The sequence below is a fragment of the Scatophagus argus genome, chromosome 2 (genome assembly GCF_020382885.2).
Source record: "Scatophagus argus isolate fScaArg1 chromosome 2, fScaArg1.pri, whole genome shotgun sequence".
Taxonomy (NCBI): domain Eukaryota; kingdom Metazoa; phylum Chordata; class Actinopteri; family Scatophagidae; genus Scatophagus; species Scatophagus argus.
The window spans coordinates 12,168,855-12,195,927 of record NC_058494.1 but is presented as its reverse complement, the minus strand read 5'-3'; the positions used below and the strand labels follow the sequence as shown (position 1 = coordinate 12,195,927).

Genomic DNA, 27,073 nt, shown 5'->3' with positions numbered 1-27,073 from the left:
TACAACTCGCATCACACATATCACATCACTTATTATAGCATTCCACTATAGCAACTGCAAGTTGAAGCTACTGGCTATAATGACAAGTGTTGCTGGTAAAATTAGTAGGCTGTAGTTAATGTGCTATTGGTGGGGTGTCTGTGCAGAGCTCAGAGGACAAAGAAAAACAACACCCATCCCGGCCAGCCACAGCCTGTTCACCCTGCTGCCATCTGGCAAGCAATACAGAAGTATCCACTGTGGACCAATAGACTACACAGCAGCTTTTTCCTCAGGTTGTGAGATTCCTGAACTCAGCCACTACACCCCATCACTAAAATAGTTTCATAACACAAATATTTATTAATTAATTCATGTAAGTTTTTGTTTGTTCTAAGTAACATAGAGGAACTATAATTTAGTTACACAGTCTTTACAGTCTTTTCTGTATAATGATAATTAAATTAAATCTTGATTAATTCACTTCAATTTTGCGAAATGGTGAAACAACATGCTCTTTGTGTGCAAGTGTTAAAGCTTAGCCAGAAACGGTTTCATTAAAGAAGACTCGTCATTTTTGTCGTCACTTTCCCTTTCTTTTTCTCTGTGTTTATTGGCAGATCACAAAAAAATCTGAAAGGTACATACCGCAACATACTGTATTGGAGAGTCTGGATGTTTATGTCAGTGAGTAGTAAGTAATATGGTTTTCTATTATCAGCTCATTTAGAGCTGATATTGAAAAATGGAAATTTCCTGATAATTCCTCAGCAAAATTGGCATAATTACATCTCCAAAAGCAGCAATTTCAACAGCTGCCAAAATTTTGGGATGAATTAGCCTCATAGTAGCACCATTAGCAGCCCATGAAGATTGGATCAATGACTGATTTGTATGAGGAGATGTCCTCACATTTAAGTAATGTAAAAGTTAGAAAGAGGTAGATTTTAATAGCTCAGTGAGGACAGTAAGCACAGATCATGCAATGCAAAAGCAAAAATGGGTTAAGGTGGAGGTAAGGAGGGGTAAAGGTGGATGAGAAGCATATACTGCCCAACTTCAGGTGACACTAAAGAGCTAATAGTCAGTTATTTTTTATGTTAAAGAAAATGTGACAACAGAGTGGGCAAAGCACCCCATTTAGATTGTCAGTGAGGTGAGATAAGTGGAAAAACTCCAAGTTACTCACATAAAACAGGGGTCCACTCTGTAGAATATGGGGAGATTCAATCGTTATTATGGAATTTAATAAATTGCATTAATGTCATGGCTACAAATGAAACTTACGTTCAAGCTAAACATTTTTTAAATGATGCACTAGATTCAGAATCTAAGCACAACCTAGAACAGTCTGTGGGTGGAAAAAAGGGTTATTATAAGTGGTCTGCAAACCTGGCTCCCAAAACCCAGATTATGGCTGGTATTCCAGGTTAACAGGTAGGTACTCTGGGGGGGTCATTAGCATCCCTATTGTTAACCAGCCTCACTCTACATCCCCCCTAAAGGTCACTGTTAGTCAGATTGGGTTGAGTCTGGATCTAAGCACCATCATGCGTGATGACCTGTGAGACCTAAAACTGATAAATTATTGAGAATTATTAAATTTTGATGGAGTGTTTCTATTTCTATCTCCAGCACAGCATTTATAGCCTTCATGGCATTAGAGGCCAAGGAGACTCACGCCAGCCTCATGTGCTGTAAATGATCTCATGTGAGAGTACTGCAATTCAAGTCAGAGACTAAGAAACACACAGAAACAAGAGACAACAATCAGACAATAAGTAAGTCAGTGAAAAGTAATTTCACATGGAGTGCTCTAAAAATAGAAAAGTGAACAGCGAAAACATAGCTTTTAATCAATATTGGATAGACTCTTAGATGGTCATTCTTCCCACAGGCAGTTTGAAACTAGTGCGTCGGATCAAAAGTTAATTTCCCTGCACTGCACCAAGAAGTGTTTTGCTCTATTCTGAAATCATGTGGTTGATGCAACAAAAGTGGTGAGTTTCATCCAGGGAAACACAGACAGTTCGCAGCAGGAGGAGTTGGAGTCTGAGCATTCTCACTTGTGCTACCATGTTGAGTGATTAAATGACCACATTAGATGAAAAGAAAAGATGTCCCTAAGCTGACTAATATGGACGAGTTGGCTGACTTGGCATTCACAGATTTAACTAGCTACAGGAGTGAACTCATATCAAAGAGATATGAAGGCCTTCTTGGAGACATTCAAGCTAATTTCAAGCCAAGCGAAGAGCAACTACTCCCCCATACTAAAAGACAGGACCCTGACGAACAGCATAGTAGATATGCTTCAGTTTTGCAGGACTGGTCAGTTTTTCAGATTCAGATTTGAAGATTTTAAAGCAGTGAAAAGTGAGATGCTCTTGGTCTTCTCTCTTGTCATGTGGACAATGCTACTACTCTACTCATCTCTCAAAGAAGAGAACTTACAGATTAGTTGTTAAGCTCTGAGGGTGCTTATGCTTTCTAGATTCATACACATTTTTCAGTGATGAAATTCAACAAGTGGAGACACAGATCCTCTCTTACAGATAACTACTTTTCAGCTGTACTGTGCATTGCAACATTCAAGACCAACTGATGAACTTGTTTACGCTCATCAGTTTACTTCTCCCACTGAGAAAGAAGATACATATTACATATTAAGATACATATTATTTACATATCTTTATGTAAAGGCCACAACAGTCTAATCAGTTTCTCATGTGGCACCCCTTGAGCAATAACTACACCTTATGGGTGTCCTTAAGTGACACTTTCAAGCAAGTCAGTCGAGGTCAGCATTTTAAGTCTAAAACACAGATAAGGTACATGCCTAGCTTCAATATGAGTACAAGAGGCATTTTAACTATTTTTGCAACAGCAGAAGTTTTATACAGCACAACACTGCAGCCAAGGCTCAACTTGTGGCTACCACAACAAATAAAAACAACATGCATGTAACTATGTCTCACTGAGTGTGAATCACAATAAAGGCAAGCAAATTTCCAGCACAGTATCTCAAGAAAGTAAAAGTCATTCACATAAAACACAAAAATCATGAAAGTTTTTAAATTTACTTACAACTGCATTTTGTGCCTGACAGAGAAAGAAATGTAAAAGAAATGTAAATGCTCAATAAAATGTTTTCCATGTCTTTTTTTTAACACTAAATACAGTGCTTTAAGCAACAGCTGTTACTTCTGATGTCTTCCAACTTATTCGCAACATCTGAGACCATTTTAGACACAGTAAGTTTGTCTGAGAGGGAAACGTGAGTAAGCATGCACATAAATATGACGCAAAAGACAGCATAGAGACTTGCCTGTAGTTTCACTGGTTTTGGTGATTCTGGCTGTTTGTTAAAGATAAACAAATGCAAATTGTTAGGTTGTGAGCACACACATCCGGTGTACAAAGCTACATTGCCTACTTATAGGTATTAAATGTATACTTATACCTGTGCTATTTGCAATCAGTACATCTCGGTAACTTATGATTTGTAAGCTCAACAAAGTCCTCAACAATCCCTCCTCAATCAAACTGCTCTTTAGTTATTTCCAATGATGGTTACTCTAATAACATATGTAAGATCAACAAATCTAATAGGCTGTAGTGGCAGCAAGTCATTTTACATACGAATCCAACAGTATTAGTAATTCAAACACATTTCTATGGGCCCATTCAATTCAGGCATTGCTAACCTAAATTACAGAGATGAGAAAGGAGAACACTTACGGGAATGTTGTGGTCTTTTCTTCCTTTGTGGGAGGAGGCAACGTGTGCCAGGTATTGAATGACTTTTTTTGTGTTTTCTGTCTTGCCAGCTCCTGACTCACCTCTGTGAGACAAAAGAAGAAAATGACACAACAAATGACACATCCTCAGAACAGTGGAGAACAGTAAACTACCATGAACCCTTTACATGTCCATCTTAGTCACCCTGTGACCTTAAAAAACGGGATCAGTAAAGCCAAAACATACTGTCCTGTTTAGCTTTATAGAATTGCAGGTGCTTGTGGGTGAAGAAAAAAACACATGTCCTGTCCTCTTTCATAATACAAAGAAATACACAAATATAATCGTAACGCTCAAACTAAAACTGGTGCTTATCTAATCGTGTGCCTTTCTCTGCAGTTTTTGAATGTCAGTCCAGTTTAGGACTGTGGTTGCTGGCGTGTGGCTGTGCAGCCTGCTTTTCACTGCTCTATCATTGAGTGACCATGGCACAGAATAACAAGAAATCTTCTCAAATGCTCCAAGCCATGCGAAAACTTTGGGGGAAGCAGTTTACATTTAGAGCATACTTGTGGTTTTACAGTAAGTGCAAATTTGCATACACCAAGAATGTACAAAATATTGTTTTGCTTTCAGACTGAGTGAGTGTGATGCGGCTGAGAGTAAAATGCTGTCAGTCTTATTGGCTACTGTGAGCAGAGGGTAATCATAGAGGAATTATATCAATGTGTGTCTCTGTTGCTGGCCTTGGACTGCTAGGTGTTACATTCCTCAGCCACATAAACAAGCAGTGCTTATTTAATCATGTGTTGTGAGGCTTCTACATTTTGTTAGCACGTCCATATTTGGTGTATCATACTAGTCTGTAATCAGTTTTTATGAATCAATGCCAAATCTAGATTGACTGAAAGAGGTCAGCACACTGCAGTAGACAAAACACAAGGAAATCAAGAAAGCATCTTCATCAATTTGACAGTCACTGCGCAGCATTTAGGAAATGAGATGCAAACACACAACAAAACCAAATACAGAAACATGCTACAAATACAGAAAAGTTTTCAGAGGACACTAATGCTGAACACAGCTTGTATGAACCTATTGTTGTTACAGTTTGTGACTCGTGAAGTTACTGAAGTCAGCTGAGCGCCAATTTTCTTTTCCTAAGATGGAGAAGAAAGGACCCACCTACTCTGCCTGTGATTGGCAAATACTTGATGTTGGATTGATTGGTTATGTTTAGGCAGCTTTATTCAGCACTCATGTCCTCTGGAAATACTTCTGTTGATTTTTGTATTTGCAGCACTTTTCTGGAATTTGATGTTTGTATTGGCAGGATGTTTACTAAATGTTGCGCATGGGCTGTTGAAATGATGAAGTTGTTCGTAAATTTGCTTGTGTTTTGTCTATTTGCACGTTTTCATAAGATGCAATGCAATGAGCTCTCAGCCACTGCCTCTGTGGGTGAACAAGCATAAATATATCCCTTTTTACAACACAATTTCTTTCAATACAATGAACAAATAATAAATGCTAACTAGTGAACCTAATCCTGTATAATATGTGAATATTTTTTCTTTATATTTGAAATCTGAACCAACCTTGGAATACAATTGTGTTGTGTTGTCCTGTGTGTATATGGAAGAGACAAAATGACACAAACACCTCACCATTCACCCTGCATGAGTAAAAAGACTGCTGCATGTCTTATGTCTCAATAACCTCTCTGGTATTTTCTTTGCTGACATTCCTGTCATCTGTAGACACTTGTCACTGAAAAGATGCCAGAGGACTGTGCAGCAGAAATGTCAAGCATTCCTCACACCCACATTTCTCGGTTTTTCTTAAGTAGTGACAGTGTTGACAGTGTCACTGAAACACACAATTTAAAATCACCAATATGACCCCTGAGGCAGATCATTCACTTGCACTGCTTATGAACTTGGGCAATTACCAGTAGACCCATTACTGACACTTTAAAGTTCATTTAATTCAGACACAAAGAAAAAAAGTCAGGGAAATATATTGTCATGTGATTTTATTTCTGAATATATAATGGAGAAAGGAGAAATGTATTATCTCAGCATTGTAAGACACGGGTAAGTCTGAGGCCTGGCTACCTCAAATTGTTTTAACAACAATAACATTGATAGGCTGCAATAAACAAAAGTTTCTGTAAAACGCAAAAAGTGTTTATAAAAATTGAGAAAATATCAGATAAATTCAATGCAGCAGTGGAATGAGCTTGTGTACTCACGTGCAAAGAATGGATTGATCTTCTCGATCTGAGGGAGACAAGAAGAGGGAGAAAAGGGGAGGAGAAAAAGTCAACATCAGCAGTGTGTCTATGATTCAACCTCTACTGTGCTTTCACCAAGTCTGACTGACAACCTCATTACAAAAACACTGCCAGAAGTAAAGTCTTATTAGCAGATTGTGGATTCGAAGCTCAAAGTCAAGCTTAGTGTGTGCATGTGAGCAAAGTAGAAAACATTACATACAAACACACACAGTTTCTAAATTATCCCAAACCTAGTCATTTCTTGTTATTTATTCATTGATAACTATATATCTGAAACAAGCTAATATCTGTCAGATCTGAATTAGGTTCATGAAGCACAAACAGCACATTTTTCATCTATCTGAGTTTTACTGAATGCAGACTATTATAATGTAGACTATTAAAAATGTCAGCTAGATTAATTAAATGAAATGTGGTCAAGTTTGACTGAACCCAGTGTCAATCACCTACAACAAGATGACACAAACAGTGATTTTTTTTGTAATCTAAAAATTTAAATGTGTGCTGTGGTGAAGTCAACTAGCACTGTGGTCATGTGGCAATAAAATATGACATCTAAAGCCTCTCCAATAAACTCTGGGGTATTCCAGTCTGAAGTGTCTTGTGAGCTCATAGTGAGACAGATCAGATTATTCTAGAAGCCCTATAGGGGAAATAATGGTGATGATGTCATGGGAAAACAGCATGCTGTCTTCCCAGCAATACACCCCACAGGGATAGGGCCTCCTGTCCAGTCACATGGCTGGCTGAGCAGCAAGAAGTCCAAAGATTAGATAAAAGTCAGCAGTCCCTCTTCACTCTGCTCTCTGTGTTCACTCACCGTTGCTCTACAGCCTGAAGGTTGCACTGCACATTCAGAGCTAATACTTTGGCCCTGTTCTTCAGTCATGTCATTTATTTCTGTGTAAGAAAAGCAGCTAGCTCAAGTCTGAGATCAGGATTAATAATCAAGATTTTTTTCTTTCATCAGTACTGAAACGATCGTACTGCATTTGAACATTTAGAACTTACTGCCTTGAATTTCACATTGCATTTGGATGTTTGAGCTAAAATAGGATTTGAAATCTCAAGTGTTACGATGACACCACAACATGAAGCCTAGTATTATGGATTTATCTCCAAATACCAAAATCAGCTACATTATACTCTCAGGCTGGCTTGGTCCATCCACTCCCTGTTACTTTTGCTAAGACAGTTTCTTGTATCTCTCTTTGATGAGTAAGTGCCCATTCATCAAGAGGCCTGATCTCAGAGGCCATCAGTATTGTATCTGTATTGCAGACTCTTCATGTTTGTAAATTGAAGGAGTTAACAGTCATTAGTGATTGCTAAGCTGGTCTTTTAGTAGATTGGCTTGAGAGAGGGAAGCCATCAATAAGCTCGAAGAACATACATTTTCTGACTTTAACTGTAGCCTTATGACTGAATAAACCAGTTCCAGGCTGAACATTCACGTTTTTACACAGAGCAAAAGTTTTCTATGAATGAATTCAATAGCTCACCAATAACCTGAAAAAAAAGTCTTGCCTTTAAGAGGTTGCAGCAACAAGAGTCTGCAAAACAACATAGCTTTATATATGGACTGATAGAACTGGCAGAAAATGCAGCACAACTATGGAATATAATTTCTCTGTTCCTGAATCAGTGGACAAAACCAACCCTGTGTCAGAATGATGGGATATCAAAACCTCAATCTTTGCAAAGGAACTAAAACTGCTGGAAGAGAAAAGACAAAATCTGGTGTAGCTGAGTTTCTCTGCTATTCCAGTAACAAGCTAACAAGATAAAAATAACAGGAGTAGAGATAGTTTGAAGCGAAAGCTGGCCATTAAACCACATGGAGTAGCAGAGCACACTTAGCAGAATGTTAATGGTTCACTCTTTGACTGTATTAATTCAGTTAAGCATGATTCATCTAATGACTTCCTGTTCTAAGAAGAAGGATGTACCTTCAGTGCTAATATTTCCAGATTATTTTTAGAATATGGAGGAAGACTCACATGTATACAACAAGTTTAACAATACTTTCATACTTTTTAAGTCTCAAAGCTGTAAAAAACAGACCTACAATGAGATTCTCAACTCAAAGCTGCACAGATATTAACATTATGACGAATGTGTTAGTATATATTCAGTGACGTTTCCATGTACCAACACTAGGTGCAGGCAGTTAATAAAAAAGAAAAAATACATGTTCATTTTTTATTTCTATTTTACCTATTTTGGGTGCCTACAACTTTTTTCACCTTGGTATTGAGTATCGTTTTTTTTATTCTAGTATTGTATTCACATTTAATATTCTGGTATCAGGACCTTGGTACAAAAACAGTGTGTCAGACGGCCCTGAGCGGTTCCCAAGATTAATTGCAAAATTATATTATTCTTTCTAATTTAGCCTTTCATGTGAAATATTGTAGACTTCCACCTGAAGGTGTACAAAGATCTATAAGTAACACAATCTCCTCAAAAAAATCTTGCTCTGTTTGAACTGCTCACAACTCATGTTGGCCCTCAAGGCCATAACATGTGACAAGGGGGCACGAGGCAAAATGTTAGACATCAGTGTTCTAAGCCATGCTGTAAAGATAGTTTTTCAACTCATTTCAACTCATTTTGTACATACTGAGTCACAGAGTGGACTGTTCTGCGACCATTCTCTGTTCGAGGTGAAGGTTTCCTGGACTGAAGTGCTGACTGTGGGGTAAAATAACAGAAGGTTATCTGACCGAGGACACAGCTGGATGGCTCTTCAGGGACAACCAGTGTTTCCTGGCTTAAACCAGGAACTTCCTGTAGTTAAGTACTGTAAGAAGGGGAATTGGACTCACACACATGCATGCAAGAGCTTGCACACACTGAAGATACATCAGTCCTTCAGGATTTCAAGCTGTGATGTCAACTACTGTTCCATGCATGACAGTGTGCATGCAAACATAGTCCCCTTTCAGCCCCCACTTCTCTCTCATCTCTCTTTACATTCACATCCCTATCTGAAACAGACACAAACACAACCGCGCTTAGAAAGCTAGTGTCTCCTTTATCAGAATGGCTGCAGACACAGTGGAAAGATATGATCCAATCATTGTGAGACTGTTCACTTCCACTCACCAATTTGCCAGTGCTGCAACCTCTCCAGTCTGTAAAGTGCTGATTACTGGCACAGGGCAGTAATGTGCACACAAGAACTACCCAAACAGGGGCTGTTATTTTAGTAACATTACTTGATGGTCATAAGAACTGTTATGTGGGCTCCGCATGATTGGTAATGCTCTTGCCAGCTTCACATGACTCCATTATATCTGGCAGGCAGTGAGGATGCCCCCAGGATGTACAATATTATTAGTTAAGGCAAAAGATGAGTCAGAATATCATTTTAAACATTAGATCCAGATATTTTTGAGGAACAAAAATATTCCAACTACAAAAGCTGGAATAATGCTGATGATCTTGAAAGTGTATCACACATATATTATATTAAGATATCAAGAACATGCCACAGGGTGAACAGACACTGATGAAAGTAGTGCTTAGATAGAAAAAGCCTACATCAGTGGTCTTACAAACTGGTGACAGTGAAATATTTGAGGATGTCTTAAGGCTTTGACTTAAACACAGCAGCTCTGCATGTGGTGTTTCTCCCAGTTAAGGCGGGTGGAGGGCTGATCAGAGCTCACGACAGGGAGCTCATTGTGAGGCTGTGGCACACTTGGGCCAGTGTCTGCCACTGATGGCTAATGCCTGTATTTGGAGCTGCAATGAAGTCCAAACATTCACCTCGGAAACCAGTCCTGCAAACTTACCTAGCAGTTACTTAAATGTTACAGCAGGACAAAAACCTCCAGGAAGCCACAGTGATGTCACCAGTACAGCATGAATGTACAGGGTAATGAAGACAAATCCATGAGCACTATAATACTGTCTCTTTAACAAAAGTAAACAGGGCTTTACCTCGATGCTGTCTGTGAAGGAAAAGGGAGCTATATATGTTACTGATGAAGTTTGCTAAGGGACAGACAGTTATGCCTTTACTCATGTCATCAACTAGGAGTTATAATAGATATTTCAGTAAATCCACTCAATTACAAATTGAAATTCCAAGCCCTTGTTTCCTCTTCAGTACCATACAGGGCTGTCCACGGCTTACTTAATACTTTCTTGTACTGAGGCTAAACATAATTTTTCCTTAAAAAATGACCAAGTTATGAGGCAGGGAAACATGCCTGGTCCTCAATAATACTATTTCTCTAAGAACAATGTCAACAACACTGTATTTTGTCTTTTTTTTCCATAATTGTATTTTCCAGTCAGGAAGTGAACGTGGGAGTCTGCATCACTGTTTCCAAAGGTCTCTGTTTGTGCCCATCCAAACTAAAATGCAACCCCTGAGTTTTCAGACTGAAATGGCATCACAAGCGTTTCCAAGCATATCCATTTTGGGGCTTCGAGAATGCAAAAATGAATGCAATCCTGCCGATCTAGCCATACATCTAGCTATGACATAACAATGCCTCAATCAAACAAAAAACACTTACAAAACAGCATGATGACTCTGTATGGACTGTCAGATTTGATTTGACTTTCCAACTAAAATAAATTAGTGGGTTAAGTATTCCATGTGAAAATTATGGGATTTGCTTCCAAACTTACTTGGATGGAGAACAAGTGTTGGCTTTAAACTAAAATATAACAACAAAAGAATAGAAATCCTAAGTATTGCTGATTTTGAAAAATTTCTGGGTGACCTGTGTCCCTTCTGGCACAGAAAAGCTATCTCCTAACAGAGAGAGAGCTTGTGACTGTTTATTAGCGCAACACCTCAGAGCAGTTATATTTATAACAGGACACCGAAGGGGCCTACAGCCTGTTGAAAGAGGGCTACAGTCATTTGCAGTACCATGAACCAATGCTTGTCTATCATCTTACTGCACCGCATAAATATTAGAAAACCAATCACTATTGGTCAAAAAGGACTGGACAATCTGTCAATAAGGATTTAAAAGTCAGTCATTTTAATCCACCTATTTTAGGGCTATAACGGTAAAAACCTCTTGCGTGGACATAACTGGGGCTGGTGCTTGCTTCAGCCAAGGACTTACAGGAAACAAATAATAAATAAAGTGATGATCCAAAGTGTTTGGTTTCCTATGTGGAGTGTTTCTGAGAGGAAATTTCTGTAATGAAATCTGGGAGATTAATAGTGTTCGAGAAACGATGACAATAGTTATTCAAGGGATCCATGCAAACTGAAGCTGACAAACTGGTCTAGCAAAGAGCTGACGAAATTTGAGATTAATATCTATATCAGATGGAAAATGAATCAGTAGTGACAGGTAGTGTGGCAGCCAAACAGAGGCAACTGGAGAGAGGAAAGTGGAAAATCACTGAGTGCAAAAGGAAAAACAAGATATACCAAAGGTGATATATTTAAGAGAGACATAGCAGATATGAATCTACATTGACTCATAATATTATCTAATGATCTACTGGTCCATCAGGTTGTTTTCCATTCCAGTAGCTGATGTAAAGAAAACAGTCACCAGGTGAAGTTCAGACAAAAACTATCTGAGATTCATGAACTAAATCTGCCACAGTTCATTTCACGTTAGGTGACAACAACAACAACAACATTTCATTCATACCGTAGATCCACATCTGAGCATTTCTAAGATGGATGGAGACACGATATGCCACAAAAGTTGAATCAACCACATCCGCAATTACAACAGACATGAATTTTGTCGGCTCCTTTTTCAGAAGATTCTTCAAAAATGTTTTTTATTCAGTGGTTCTGCCCAGCCTCCTACACAAAGTGTCCACGCTAACCAGAGATACAACCCTACCTCACTGAACTCAAAGAAAGACACCACCTCTGAACCTTGGTCACATCTCAGAAATATGTGTACCACCATTTAAGTCAACGTTCGTCACATTTGTCCATCTTGTCCAATGTTTCCTATACACTGACTAATTTGTGGCAACCTGCCACAGTATCAACACTGACCACCACTTATTGAGCTTATTTATTTATTTATTTTTATCAAAGTTACCCCACACAGATTATTCTATGTTCTGAACACAATACTGTTAGTGTTAATATCAGAGACTAATAAATAATAAAAAAAATAAATGCACGCTTACATTAAAATGCAGTTGCTCAATTTGAGCAATAATTTCAAGAAGTGCTCCTTCAGTATGTATTTCTGTGCCATTACAAGCATTCCCAAACTCATCACTGACAGCACAGATTACACTGTACACTGGAAATTTCATGGAACATGCTTCACATTATTTCATTCAATTCATTTAATCTTATATAAATATCAATAATGCTGCTGTGAGATGAGCGGCGCTTTCTTCATTGTGGATAAAATGGACCTGATAAAATCAAAAAGCTGTGTTTTGGACAAAACTACACAAAGCTAAGATGAATCTAGGCGGACCTGACCTAAAACCTTGATTTAACACCAAGGAGAGACTCAAGAATGAGGATCTTTCACTATTACCACTGAAACAAAGACCCCCTGTTTCAAAATTCCACCTAGGGGACACTTTCACTGCCATTGATAAATGTCTGCTCTTGGAATCCATCACAATTGACATGATCCCTAGTCCTTCAACACATGTTTTCATTCAAGCAAGCATCAGCATTTCCTTGTAGCATATTTCCAAATATGATAAAATTAGCTTCTTCTGCATCAATGAGGTCATATGAGGAGTGGCAAGGGCAATAATGCTAAGTATCTGGACTGCTAATCAATGACAGATGTGCACTAGGTTCTTGAGGTCTCCTTACACGCCCTATCTTTGTTAGGTAACACCTCATTTAACCTCCTATCCTGACACCACAGCAATGTTGAGGTAATTAACATATACCTGTGAGCTTTAAACACCCTTCAGCCACAAATGCAATTTGTCTATTTGTCCAGAATCAGAATCAGAATCAGAATTCTTTATTTGTCACATGTGGATGTGCATCCACAGTGAAATGAAAAAAACAACACTCCTTTTAACAACTGTGCAAAAATACAAGAGAATAGAATAAAATAAAAAATAAAGAATAAAGAATAAAAATATAAAATAATATAAAATAAAGTAAAGTAAAGATAGAGATCTAACCTCAGTGGCAGAGGGAATGTAAATATACAGCACTGAAGGTTATTAATTTGAGGCAACAAATTAACTGTCTCAAGTCTTTCTTTACTGTTCAGGCTATAACTGACACTACGAAGTGTAAACATGAAGTGTGAAATGTCTGATATTAATCAGTGGAATTTCATGAAACATTGTAAGATAACAAGGAGTGGGGTTGGGCAATACGGTAACATACACAGATAGATGATAAAAGTTTGTCAACAGTCAACTATTGGCAGAGTGTTTATAACCTTGTAGTCTGTCTAAATTATTTCATTCGTACTAGATACTAACTAACAGCAACTGTGAATTATTTTAATTTTCAATTAATCAATTGGCCATTAATTAATCATGTAAAAAAACTGTCATTATTCAACATAAAACAGAGATTAGCTGAATACAATGGATGTTTGAATTTGTTGATAAATGATGCATCAATTTCACCAAAATTGTTGTTAATCAACTACTCAATTAACTTATAAACTGTTGCTTCATTACAGCTAACTATTGTTGGTAATGCTGCAAAAGTGCTTTATGACAATACTGGATGTTTGGTATGATTCTTGCATTAAAGTAATGAAAGATCTTGATTTGTTGCTATTTCATTTGCCAAATTAGCCAAAAACATGCATTACTGTCTCATTATTTTAGCTACAAACACTTACATTGCATTGCAATAAAAAATGACATATACCTTGACAGACAATTTCACCTGTATTGCCAACTACTAACAGGGACACATATGAAATGTGATGAAACCTGTTAAAGTGTTTATCTGTCCAGTGACTTTATTGCATACTTGAAGGGGAAAAAAAACACCAGTGCTGATCTACTCAGCTGGATATTCACTTACATTAACCAGGTTGCTGAAATGCTCTGGGCCACAGCTGAACAGCAGCTGGTCTCCACTAATCTCCAACCTACAAACCTCCTTTTCTTCCACAACACTGTTCATGCTGATACAACCATGACTGAAAATGGGGTGGAGCAATGCTGCATTAAAAATTACAGGTTAGGCTTGTGTACTTTGAGACTAACAGTAAATATACGCAGCACTTATGCAACCTCAAGGGCAGAGGTCATTGCTTCAAGAAAATCCTCCCGAGTCTATGTCCACTCATGCAGAAACATAGTATATAAAGAATACAGGGTGTGGAGAAAAGAGCAGGTGACAAGAACAAACTCACTAAGCTAAACGACCGGCTGGCAGAGATCCACAACAGCTATACTGACAGTACTGCTAAAACTATGTTCCTGTGCTTGTAGTTCATCAGCTATGGAGAGATCAACATCAACAAATCAATAAACATCTCAACAAGCATCTTTACACTACAGCTTAGAAATTGTAACTATGTATAAAAAAGAATGGGGTAAAAAAAATAGGTCTTACAATTGTCACCTATGATGGTACTTTTTGTATAAAGAGAGCAAAGGTATCATCAGGCTTGTTGACACTACTGAAATGTCCTTCTATATATCAGCACAGGGAAAGCAAAGTCTAAAAGGACTGACAAGATCGTCCAGTTTGTCACCACCCCCCACTAGTCGGCCCTCACAATCACACAAAGGGCCTATTGTTGAGCACAATGGGGTCACCCTCTCTGTTCTCGCTGGTCTGATGCCAGTCAGTCACTGCTCATAGACCCTGGAAGCTAGCCATCTATCAGGCAAGAATCTTTGAAGACATCATTCTGAATGAACTGATTTTATTTACACAATTCTATTTTCCTAAATAAGACTGTCACAAAAACTTCAATACAATGCTAGTATAAAAATCAGTTCTAAAAAAATAAATAAATAAATAAAATTTAATTCTATATGAAGGCTTATAGTGAATTAAAAATCTGAATATTACATCTATATTTTCATTGTTTTCTCATCCAAGATACTTCACTGCATGTTTGTAGGTAAATTTATGCTGTTGCATGTCTATTAAAGACGAAATCACAATTTTGATGTGAAAAAGAGAAAAGTGCCACTAAAACGCAATGAAGGTCAGGTTCATGATCTTCTTTAAGACAAGGTAGCACTGGCAAATCACATCTGGGAAGATGGGACTCAAACAGTAAAATACAATACAGGTTAAGTTTTCAGAACACAGAGAGAGCGAGAGGCAAAACTGGACCACAAAGCATAACAAACGTTCAGGATAACAAAGTGAATGTAGAGCAAAAAAAATAAGAAAATAATTGGCAGAAATGCGTTTTGGACAAGAACGCACAGAAAACACTTTGTAGCATCAACCTAACAATCCTAACTTGACATAGAAAATATGGTGAATAGAGGTGACTTCTAAAAGCAGACACAATAGACAGGTTATAATAAGATTTCTGAACACTAAAAACAATCCAATTATAAGTTTATTCAATCATTCCTGTGTGAGGCAGACTGAAGTAGATAAGGAAAAAACCTAGAGAGCACTCAGACTTACCTTGTAGCATGCATCTGTATGCAGACTCTGAGATGGCATAGATGTGAGGGGGCATTTCGTGCCTCTTTTTGCCCCTGTACATCTCAATGATGTTGTCTGAATAGATGGGCAGGTTTTTGTAGGGATTTATGACCACGCAGAAGAGACCGGAGTATGTCTATAAAATAAGCAGAAAAGATTGTTCAGAGTTAATTCATCTCTGACAATATTCTACAGACATCCACACAGAGACTATATATATTTCTGATCTCTGTGCTTGGTATGACTGTCAAGCCACATTCGTTTAATTATGTTGTCTGTGGTGGCCACTGGGTCAACAAGGGGCCCGGGGCCCTCTCACCCAGTTGTGGAACTGGAACAATGGTGATGTGACCAAAGCATGTTTTGCGTGTACGCGTGTCAGAGAAAACCACTGACAAACATCACAACACCTGCCTGGAGATTAATACTACACATTCACATACACAAATCACTTTTCAATATTACTGCAGCAGACTGTAGTAAAACACATAAAAACATGTTGTGGTAAAACAAAAACTAAATCTATCTAAATCTAATATCACCAGATGGCCCTTAAAATCCCCCTCCCCACCTCTTCCATCCATGTGCACAGATGCTTTACACACAGCTCTGTGCCTTAGCATGGCCCCATGTTACTCTGGACTCATCGGCAGTAATGTTGTTCTACCTTACTGAATACAGAGGCCAACTTTAACACCTTGCTAACTCTAAGTGCCTGTCAGAATTTCTTCATGCAGCTCAGGATGAACTACAGAAACATTGCCATAATAACCCCTTTCCAAGCCCCCCACGGTTGGCACAGTGCCAGGCAGACAGCTCAGCGCTCTTGACCCAGCATGGGCTGCAGGCAGTGGGAAGATGGATGACTCAGCTGGCTGCCCTTGATGGTGGACCCTAGGGGGGTTTTAGGGTATTAACAAGGCTGTGAGGGCAAAAGTTGGATACCTACACAACCATACATGACAAGACAATGGCCAGTCACTGGGTCGTTCATCTCTCAAAACGTTGAGTTTTCAAAAAGTAAAGTCTGGAAAATTATGTCTTCAGTTATTATTCACACAGTGCTGGTTATTTTGTGTAGATAAACAGAAACTAACATGCCAAGCCTGTGAAATTACCGTATGTTAACAAAGGAGAACTCTAACAAAGTCAAAATGGTCCATATACACTCTGTCTGTGAGCCAGGCAGGGTTTAGCAGCAGGGCCCCAGCCGCTGTCTGTGGGAAAACTGGAAAATTTTCTGGGGTGTCTGCTATCACCTCTATACTGACACAGCCCATCAGCCCATCACAGCACATCTTTTAAGCCATAAAATCCATGTTGAAATCTGTTCCAACATCTGAAAGAAATGGAGAAATGTATTTGCTTCACACATCACATTTTAATTATTTCCAGTAGTGCCCAGACTGACTGTGAAGATTCTTGCGGCTCTGTGTTTGCTCTAAATCTTGAGGTGCTCTTAATCTCGCTCAACGGCAGTTGATTAAAAGGACAAACCTGTCATCTCTGTGTGCTTTTGACTGCTTACGAGAGGGAGCTAACCTAAATTCAACCAGCTTTGACAGCAGCGAGATGGATGCTACCCAGCTAAGTGGAAAAAAAAGAAAAAAAATGACAGCAAAAATAAAAAAAACTTGAAAGACCGAATATAAATAATAAATATAATAAATAATAAGAGAGGAATTACAGTTGGAGAAATCTTGCAGTGGTTCCACTGGGCAAAATAGCTACTAATACTAACATATTAGTGTTGTGTTCCACAGAAACTAGGATGCATTTATGAATTATGATTTATGAGTTGGTGTTTTACCAAATTATTCACCTCTACCCAGAGGTAATTTATCAAACTGGTACAGAGTCACAACCAATTCCAAGGATACATGAAATGAGGTTGTAATTCCCATTAATAGTGATTTCTAATGCTGTGGCTGTGTAGCATCATGGTCTAGATGTGAATGGTGACCAACAAAGCAACCATATGAAGATCAATGCACACAACTAAATCAGACAAAAAATGTCTTTGACAGGCCTGATGTTTATTTTCTTGATACAAGACACTCAAGAGAAAAAAGATGTTGTTTCCAGGTTTCAGTTGTGAACAAAGGGATCCATGGTGCAGGAAGAGGAAAGCTTAATGAGCAGAGAAACTGTCTGCCAATAAAGGCACACAAGCATCCACGTAAAGCTCTCAGCCTAGAGCTGCCAGCCATCTTCTTCAGGAGGAACACTCCCAATGCACCACCAATGCAACAAAAGGATGAGCACATAGTGGCCTGCATTCTATAATACATCACAGTGACATCATGACTATATTCAGTGCCCCTTTCTCCTGAGCCACTGGGTTGAACCACATTTGGTTAACCATGCTAAGCCAGGCATGACATCTTATAGCCATCAAAACTTCAATGACTATAACATGTTTTGAGTACAGAAAGTTGCAAATTTCTTCATAAATTACCTTTTAACTCTTTTCTCTTTCATGTTCTCATACGAATAACTTTAAAGCATGACTATCACCTCGACATCCCTGCCGTGGGGATGGAAGTCATCAAAGAGGTTAAAGTCAGTAATATATACTATGTTGACCTGACTATGAGGTCAAACAAATCTCAAAAAAAAGAAAAGGAAAACACGAAGAGTCAGGAATGCCAAACCAGATGACTAAGAGTTACACATGCATCCAAGCAAATCAACTCCGGTAAAACTCCACACTTGAGAATTGATTTTGTGAAGGAATGAAAGAGATGGTAATTTAGCAACACAAAATATGACTGAGCACGAAAAACCAGATCAAAAGAAAGGTATGCAGAACAGCAAAATTATTTAAAAGTTGACATTGTTATATTGTTAATTTAACATCGGTTTTCTGACAGAAAAATGGAAGAAAATTTCAGTTATTTGAGCAGACAGCTGTTAGTTATCAGTGAACACAAAGAACTCTGTTAAGGCAGTATGGTTAAGAGTGTGACTCAGCACAGGCCTCACTGAGCTCAGAGCTGGAGCTGTGGTCATTTCTTTCTCCCTTAAAACCCCTCTGAAAATACTGAATAAAACACAAAGTCTCCATACTTGGGCTGAAAACATGAAAGGTGAACTTGAGGAGTACCCTGCTGCAGTAGTGTGTGTGGGGAAAAAAGGTATTGACAGAGCACGTTCAGAATAAGAACACAGAACTAATTATTAACACTGGTCAACGGGTCTACATAAAGATTACCTAAATGATTTATGTTATAAAAATTCCTTTGAAATACTTGGAAGGTCATGATCATAAAAATGTCAGAGTTGTTCTAACACTATGTCAAACAACTTCAGCTTTCAGGAGATACAAACAGCCATCAGTTGACAGACACAGCACATGGCAAAGCTCCAACTACTATACATTGGCTGGTCACAACCAAAAATATACTACATTAAGTAAAGAGTGGATAAATGATATATTTACTAGCAGGAAAACAACATATAAAACATCAGAGGAGTGTATTAAATTTTAGAATGTATTAAATAATCAGTCAGTCTACAAAAACATAATCTGCAACAATGCTGATAATTAATTAATTAATTGAAGTAAAAATGTACTGGCTCCAGCATGTCAAACGTGAGTATCTGTTGGTTCTCAACTTATTCAATGATAGCAAATTAAACATCTTTGAGTTGTGGGCAGTTGGGAGGATAAAACAAGCAATTTCGAGAAATCATCTCTAACCAGAATTTTTGACAGATTTTTTGAGATTTTATAGACCAGATTGATCAAAAAAATGAGGAAGCGCAGCTATAAGACATACTAAGCATTATCAAAACCCATCCACAAATGCAAAACAGCTCTTGGAGGAAACTGAACATCACAGACAATTTCATTCCCAACAGAATAAGAACACTTGCAAATGTTTTTTTCCCTTAATTACTCCCCAGAGACATAATGACATTACGACAGTGGTTTGGCAGGCCATCTACTGGATGATGACAGTGATGTAATTATGTCTCATCGACACAGAAAACTGTCTTCAATCAAAATGTCGTCAACCTTTCATATGTCATGACTTCATCCATAAAGCTTCCGAAGCTCCATCTCAATGGCCAATGCAGCAAACCACAAAAAACCTTTCAACTGCAGCTAATTTTCCTTAAACCCAACATAATCCCTTGAGTGAAAAGGAAACTTTTATTTTAATTGCATACATGTAAGACGTAAAAGATTTCAGACAATTCCAGCTGTAACCATTTTTTTCTCATGTTTCTTCCTGCAAATATTTTAATGAGTGAACAGAAGTTTCATTCATCATTTAACTATCAAGTAATGGAACAATATGACTGAAAATGGAAACAAACCATTCTTCTCACACTCTACCGCAAGTGAAGGGTAGTTTAGCCAAGTTCATTTTATGTCTTTGTCACTGGGCCTCTAAGTGTGAACCCCTAAGCCCCTGCCTCCTCCCTAGAGTCTCAGGTGTCCCACAAGCTCTGTGTCTGGGCTATTCCAGGAATGCATGTCACTAAGTGGGTCATAATCACAGGGGAAATTGGCAGCTTATGTAGGACATGATGGCTTGTTCATGTAACGAAATTTGTTTCTTGATATATTGAATTCAGTGACTCAAAAATGAGAAAATATGGATATGTAAATGTTTGGGTTAGAATGGACCAAATAAGTTTAATGAACACATTATATGCCTTTTAGATTAATGATCCATTGACTTAGCTTACCAAGGCATGACCCTGAACTTACTTTATGTAAATCAAGTCACCAAAAAAAAAAGACTGTTGAATACAACTGGTTAGATTGACTTTTATGCTGACGAAGTGAGAAACCACTCCAATTAAATGACATTAGTTTTGTTTCTTTAAAGTGGAAGATGGGTATCACAAGTTGTTACAAGTAAATAATAAACACTTACATAGATGAGGCCAGAGTAGTAGCGGTCTTTGAGGTTGTGAAGCACAGAGGCTTCGTTGAGGCAGGTGAGTTCAGCCATGTCCTCCACTTTGCTGAACTTTGGCGGGTTCATCTTCTGGATATCATCCTTGTTGACCACTGCCTTCTTCCCATTCTCTGCGAGCTCCACCACGACCTCATCCCCACGCTCCTCGCGAACACTGGCAGCCTCAAAGCCATGGCGTTCTGATGGGATCCATACTAACCTCTTGGCAGTCCAGTCAGCCTGTGCGGCCGGGTTATAGACCACAGCGCGGTCCACAAAGAGGTACCGCTCTGGGTCCTCCTGCCCACTCCTCTGTGACATTGTTGCTGGACACCAGGAGCAGAACACACTTTGTCACCTACAGGGAGGAGAGGAAATATAATTTTTATCTGACACATGTGAACATATCCAAGACACTTAAATGACACATTTGAGGTCCGATCACTCAGACTGAGGCCACTTAGGACCACATTCTTTTAGCAGTGTGCACACAAAGACTCTATATCTATAACAATCGTAATCATTTGTGCAATACATTAGGTTGTCTCTTTCTGTGTAAAAAGTGTATGTAGAATGGGGAAGTAAAATCTGATCGCAAGTGGTTTTCCGAAATGCACATGAAGATGTATTATGATGCCAAGTGTGATGGAGACCCAGGAAATGAAACAGAGAAATAAATGGAATTCAGTCATCAGTAATTCTACTATTTACACCTGTGTTTCTTCTACCGTGACATGTCAGAATGTATTCTGTGAAAAAAAAATGAGTTACAGCAATAATATCATTCAGTGTTAAGTAAAGGGCTGCGATTGAATAAAAAATTTTCCAAGTTGATTCTTGAGCCATCACTTTAGGCCAAATATTTGATTTTTTCCATGCAGTCAAACAGATAAAAAGTGTGCACCCTAGTGGTGGTGGTAATGCCAACCTGACGCTGGTATTTTGACCACTTTAGGTAAGATATTGATTCAACCAAGCTGCAATCAATACAACTAAATGCTGAAGCTGAGGTTAAGTGCTTTAAGGTTGCTGCAACTTCTCTAATGACTGCTAAATACTGGCTCCAAGAAAACCTGGACTGCATTTTCAGTAACTGGAATCCTTCATTTAAGAAAACTACATCTGTAATCTGTAATAAGACTTAAGTGCTCCCAACAGTTAATATCATCATTTTTAAGATTTGGTTTGTGACACTTTTAAGCAATTACTGTTTGTTTTCACTGAGAATATATTTCTTATAACTTATCACAGTCATCCATGGTGGTCACTGCTTGCCTGCCATAACTCTGCAGGGATTTGTGAGGGCTAACTTAAAAGTCATGGGCTACTACTACAAAAATGTGGACCATCTGAAAGCCCTCTCTGTGTACCTTCATGTATATACATTAAGTATGAAAGTGTGACTGAGCATAAAACACAAGACCTGTATCAATCAACAATTACTCAGCCTTCTGAATCATCATCTCAGATAGAAAGAGTATGAGAGAAAGTGGCTGTTAAGTGACATTTTTGAGAACAGCAAGATTGATTTTCTGAACAAATGAGAGAAATTTAAATAAATAAAATATTTCTATTCTGTATCTTTGCTGCCTTCATGTTCTGTATTTTACAGCCTTGCAATTTCCCAGAAGCAGTTCTGGCTGGTGTGTGAGTTTCAAGCCTTTACGCCTCCATCCCTGTGCATAACCAACCCACATGTACGGCAACTGTACTATTTCAGCTTCTTCAACACTCAAGGGAAAGCTTGTGTTATGTGATGAAAATAACGCAAAATCATAAACCAGATTTTCACTAAACAATTACTGTGGTCAAAGAATTCATATCAAGTTATTATCACCATATCTTAAGAAAAATTGGAGATAATAGGCTAATGCTATCAGTGAAATTCATCTTTAACTTATTGTGTTTTGTCTTTTTAATAAATATGAGTACACTCAATACAAGTGTAGGAAGGAGGTGAGAGGATCTGTAACCATTACTTGCCATAACCATACAGAAAGCATACAAAAAGAACAATTTCAGTTAACGAACACCTCTAGCAAAATGGCCAGCCAAATCATATAAGAAAATACAACCAATAAAAGTCAGTTACTCAATTTTTAGACTGACAGAAAATTTGTTAGCAACTGTTTTGATGGACTGTGAGATAATTTTTTTAAGCAAAAATGTCAAACATTTCCAAGTTTAAGCCTCTTAATTGTGAGAAGTTACTGCCAAGTTACTTTGCTGTATTTGATAGTAGTTTGAATATTAAGAGTTCAATCTGTTGGTTGGACAAAAGCAATCTGAAGATGTCACCCTGGTCTTTACAAAACTGTGACAGGTCAAATGATTAATCAAGAAAACAAAAACATAGTTAATAAACACAGCCCTTATTTGAACAACAGTTTCTTGAGCTTTCTGAAACAGACAAGAAGAATCAAACAACAATACACTGTGAAAATAATCAGCAGTGGCTTCATGCTTGCCATATCATTCAGTCGTTTATATAAGCATACACCTCCACAAACTCAGCTTAGAATAGTCAAAACGGAGCAACGTTGTACAACTTGATGCCCTCAACTGCTTATGTACGGACAAGTCTGCATTTTAGCATTGCCACAAAGCACCACTCCAGCTTGCTTCTTATTAATCTGAGGCAACATCAGCAGATGAATGCTCAGAGATATTTAACCTACAATCAAGTCCCATGCCTAAGTCAGGCGCTGGTTAGCGAATCTAGGTCAGGTCAAAGGATGGGAGATCAGTGTGGCTTCTGGCTGTCGTGTCACTGCATCCCCTCACTCTGAGCTGCAAAACACAACTTTCATCCCGCATACAGTAGCACACAAGTAAGTCTGGTGGGATATTTCAAGAGGGGCCGGGTGACCAGAAATTACGATTATCTGTGAATGTCTCATCCCGGACTGATATTCCTTGGCTGGGCCAAACAGCTGCATCGGCTAGGCTAACCTGCTAACGTTAGCTCAAAGTTGGCGTGCTGTGCTTCATATCCCATCCGCTCGAACAGATGCCTGCAAGGACTCGACAGACTGATAAACAAATTGAACATAACTGAAGACTTATACCAGCGCTTTTTGTACTCCACTACCAATTAGAAGATGAACAAAAATTCCCAGATAATTAAATTTCTATGCAAATGATAATTTTAGGATGAACTGAGGAGCCTCCTCAGGCAAAATCCCATCATGGGTGTGGGTGGCTCAAAGACGTCTGGGTGGGGATAAAAAGAAAGCGGACAATGACCACACCATTTCACCGTAGCTCCCAAAGATTAAACTTCTAAAACAAATACATGCAACAAAATATTAACGTGATAATATATTTGCCTAAAGCAAATGAAATGCTGACTCTGAGGCGCTGGCTAACATTAGCAAAGCTCATGGTCCTCCATCATTGAAAAGTCATGGCACAATAATCCGCTAGCTAACGTTAACGGTTAGTGTTGCTAACCACTTACATCCCCGTTCAATGACCGGCCCTGGCTTTTCTGCTGAACTTACCACTCACGGCAGATGAAGAAACACTGTCCAGTTACTTAACAGTACCCGGCAGATAAACGTAAGAATCCTCTAATGCGTGCTAAAATAGCTCCTTCTTTCACCAGTTCTCTCATCAGTGGTACTCCCCACCATCCAGCACCCTTCAACCGAACTCTCACCGGCCAGGGAGGAGGATGCACCGCACCGCCGCACTCTTTTTTTGGGTGACACCCACAACACAAATCTGTAATATGATTGGCTCTGAAAGTCTGATGCGTAATCGTGATTGGTCCAAAATAATTTCCATCCCAAAACTTTGTAGTTGAGGACTGCCGCCCAAGAAATCAACACCTGCAGAGCCGTGGATGCTGCTGCGATTTTACATGGGGACATTCATTTTGCCACTATAATATAATCATCAACTTTTAATATTGGGAATGTATGTATTTGTCAGTTTCACATGGACCAATAAATTGTTGAATCCTAGAATTGAATATTGATAATATTGTACTGTTTTTCGATTTCTTTCTGTTCACCCTCTCTTTTATTATAAGATATCTGTCTTTAATTTTGGTTTGTGGTAAAGTTGTCTTTAACTTTGTTTTCATTCTTCTTGTATCTTTATGTTTTTCATGCTATAACGTCTATAACGTTTATTTTAGGGATCAATATCATGTTAACATAGCGTATCTTGTTTGTCTTTTATTTTAATAATATACCGAGTGGGACACTATACAGTGTATTGGGGGCAAATATTATTTATGTGTGTGTGTGTGTTGTGTGTTACAGATTGGCAACGCATTTCAATGTGCTGAAATAGTGCCCTCTGTTGCATGAAGACAGACATTATTCTACTAACGTCGACTATGTGCCTCCATGTAAAATAGATCTATAGTGAGGACCTCCTAAAGGTCAATACGATTCTAAATGTCAGAATCAACTACATAACACAGCAGTGCAGTGAGGAAGGCTTGCCTACTCTGACATTGAATCTAACTAATTCTCTCTCTCTCTCCCTATGGCCTGTCTGTCTCTCAGGTGGACCCAGGCTTTGTGTACACCCACACTCTGTTAGCCATTTTGCATTTCTTGTTTCTCCCTCAATAACACACACATCATGCCTGTGAACTTCACCGACACAGGTACTGCTATTAATGCGTTCTCAGCACTGGCAACATTAGAAATTGACACCAAGCATCAGGCAAACTCAAAATTTCTTGTGAAATTACCACAACTTATCTGATGCAATTTTTAAGATTTTCATTAGAGAACAGCAGAAATATGAAATGTTCCACTTTGGCAGTGAGATATTTAGTAGCTTAGATCACATTTCCTGAAGTTAAAAAAGAAGCTGTTTCCACCCACTTGCTTTATTTTAAACTCAACCAAAAGCCTTTTGACATAACTCTGTTATCCTGAAATTGAGTTAATGCATTTTAGCATCATATTATCAGAGCAGCTGTCCTTGCAGTCACACTGCAAGGACAGCTGCTCTTGCAGTCACACTGACCCACTTGGCCACTTTTCCTTGCCTTTGTCCATTTTCCCACTTCTGTCAGGTGCCTGTTATATTTAGTTACTGTTATGAAGTAACGCTGTTGAGAAAGAGTGCTTCACTTGGGTAGGCTACGTGAAGTACAGGAAAAAATCATTAAGATGCACAAAGTATATTCAATCATCCATTAAGTAATTTAGTCATCAACCAGAGTGTTGGAAAAATAATTAATCCGCACACTGATGAAAAGTTAAAGGGTCACCTATGCAAATACAACTCTGGCATGTTCATGGCAAGTCATCCACTAGGCCCAGTTGTTGATACCTTTCACACAAAAGCTCAGCAGTTGAAAATAAAGTGATCGCCAAAGTCACTAGGCCTGATATGTGTGCAGAAGTTCAGAGCGACCCATCAAGTAGTTATTGGGATATTCCTATTTGGACCAAAACATCAGATCTTTTGAGACATATTAGACTAGTTAAAAAAGTGTCAGTGTGTTTTCATAGTAAGCTATCAAATGTGATTTCTCCCACCAACCTCTTCTTATACTTATTGACATCATAAATACACTGTTTGCTTTACTTATCAAATTATGTAATTTTCTAGCTGCATAAAATATGTTTGTGTATGACTGTTACAGCAAAGACGGAGACAGGAGAATGGAGAGAAAGAGGACAGAGACAGAGCAAGAAGAACCAAGTCAATCAGTTAGTGGCAAACAAGAACCGAGAAAAACAGGCAAAACATTTCATTCACAACAGAATTTTACATGGATAGGAGCTAAGCTTCCCCCAAAAGGTCTGATACTAGTGTCGACTCTGGTTCCTGAATGTAACAAATGCACTCACAGACACATACACAATGCACACTATGAACCTACATTTCTCATTGGTGGGGCTTGGTGCATCTCTAAATCTTCAAACATCCAATGTAGGACTATTATCTTCAGAGGAAAAAAATAAGTTAGTGTTTCATTGTTCCTGCTGTTTGGAATTTTTTGAGCTAAGTTAATTTGCTGAAGTGAAATGATTTCTTCCCTATAGTAGATGTTTTTGGTCAGAAAAATAAATGGAAGCCTTAGTGACAGGCAAAAATTATATTATATAGACAAAGGTATTTGGACACTTGATCATTACATCAACAGGGACATTAATGATATCACATTCCAGATACATAGAGAGCTTTGCAGCTATAACAGCTTCCACTCTTCTGGGAAGGCTTTCTACAAGATTTTTAAGTGTTTCTGTGGGAATTGTTGCACTTTCATGCAGTAGAACATTTGTGAGGTCAGGTACTGATGTTGGATGAAAAGGTCTGACTCGCAATCTCCATTTCAGTTCATCCCAAAGGTGATGGATGGGCTTGAGGTCACTACATTTTCTCTGACAACTTCCATAAAGAGGTATTTGAACTTAAAAGCAAAATGAGGTGGATTGGTCAGGAGAATATCCAGTAACTAAGACCTTTTTCATAATTTTGAAGCTCAGGTGTACCTAATAAGAACAATGATTATGCCTCACCAGTAAGCTATGAAACTGGGACACCCAAAAAGAATGAAGCCAACATTAATACTATAAT

General features: G+C 38.4%; 1 protein-coding gene across 4 annotated transcripts in view; it reads right to left on the bottom strand.

Moving 5' to 3' along the window:
- Positions 1-24,198, bottom strand: part of LOC124069895 (myosin-10) — a 56,230-nt gene extending 32,032 nt beyond the window's left edge. The window contains exons 1-8 of one of the 4 annotated variants that reach the window (XM_046409398.1): positions 24,022-24,198; positions 20,495-20,876; positions 15,582-15,738; positions 5,975-6,002; positions 3,721-3,823; positions 3,308-3,337; positions 3,067-3,081; positions 1,169-1,186 (exon numbers count right to left, since the gene is read on the bottom strand). In XM_046409398.1, the coding sequence (XP_046265354.1) occupies positions 1,169-1,186; positions 3,067-3,081; positions 3,308-3,337; positions 3,721-3,823; positions 5,975-6,002; positions 15,582-15,738; positions 20,495-20,839 (696 nt within the window). In that variant the 5' untranslated portion in view covers positions 20,840-20,876; positions 24,022-24,198. The remainder of the gene's footprint in view (positions 1-1,168; positions 1,187-3,066; positions 3,082-3,307; positions 3,338-3,720; positions 3,824-5,974; positions 6,003-15,581; positions 15,739-20,494; positions 20,877-24,021) is intronic. The other 3 variants (XM_046409411.1, XM_046409406.1, XM_046409421.1) reach the window with 3 other exon arrangements.
- Between the last annotated feature and the right edge of the window lie 2,875 nt (positions 24,199-27,073).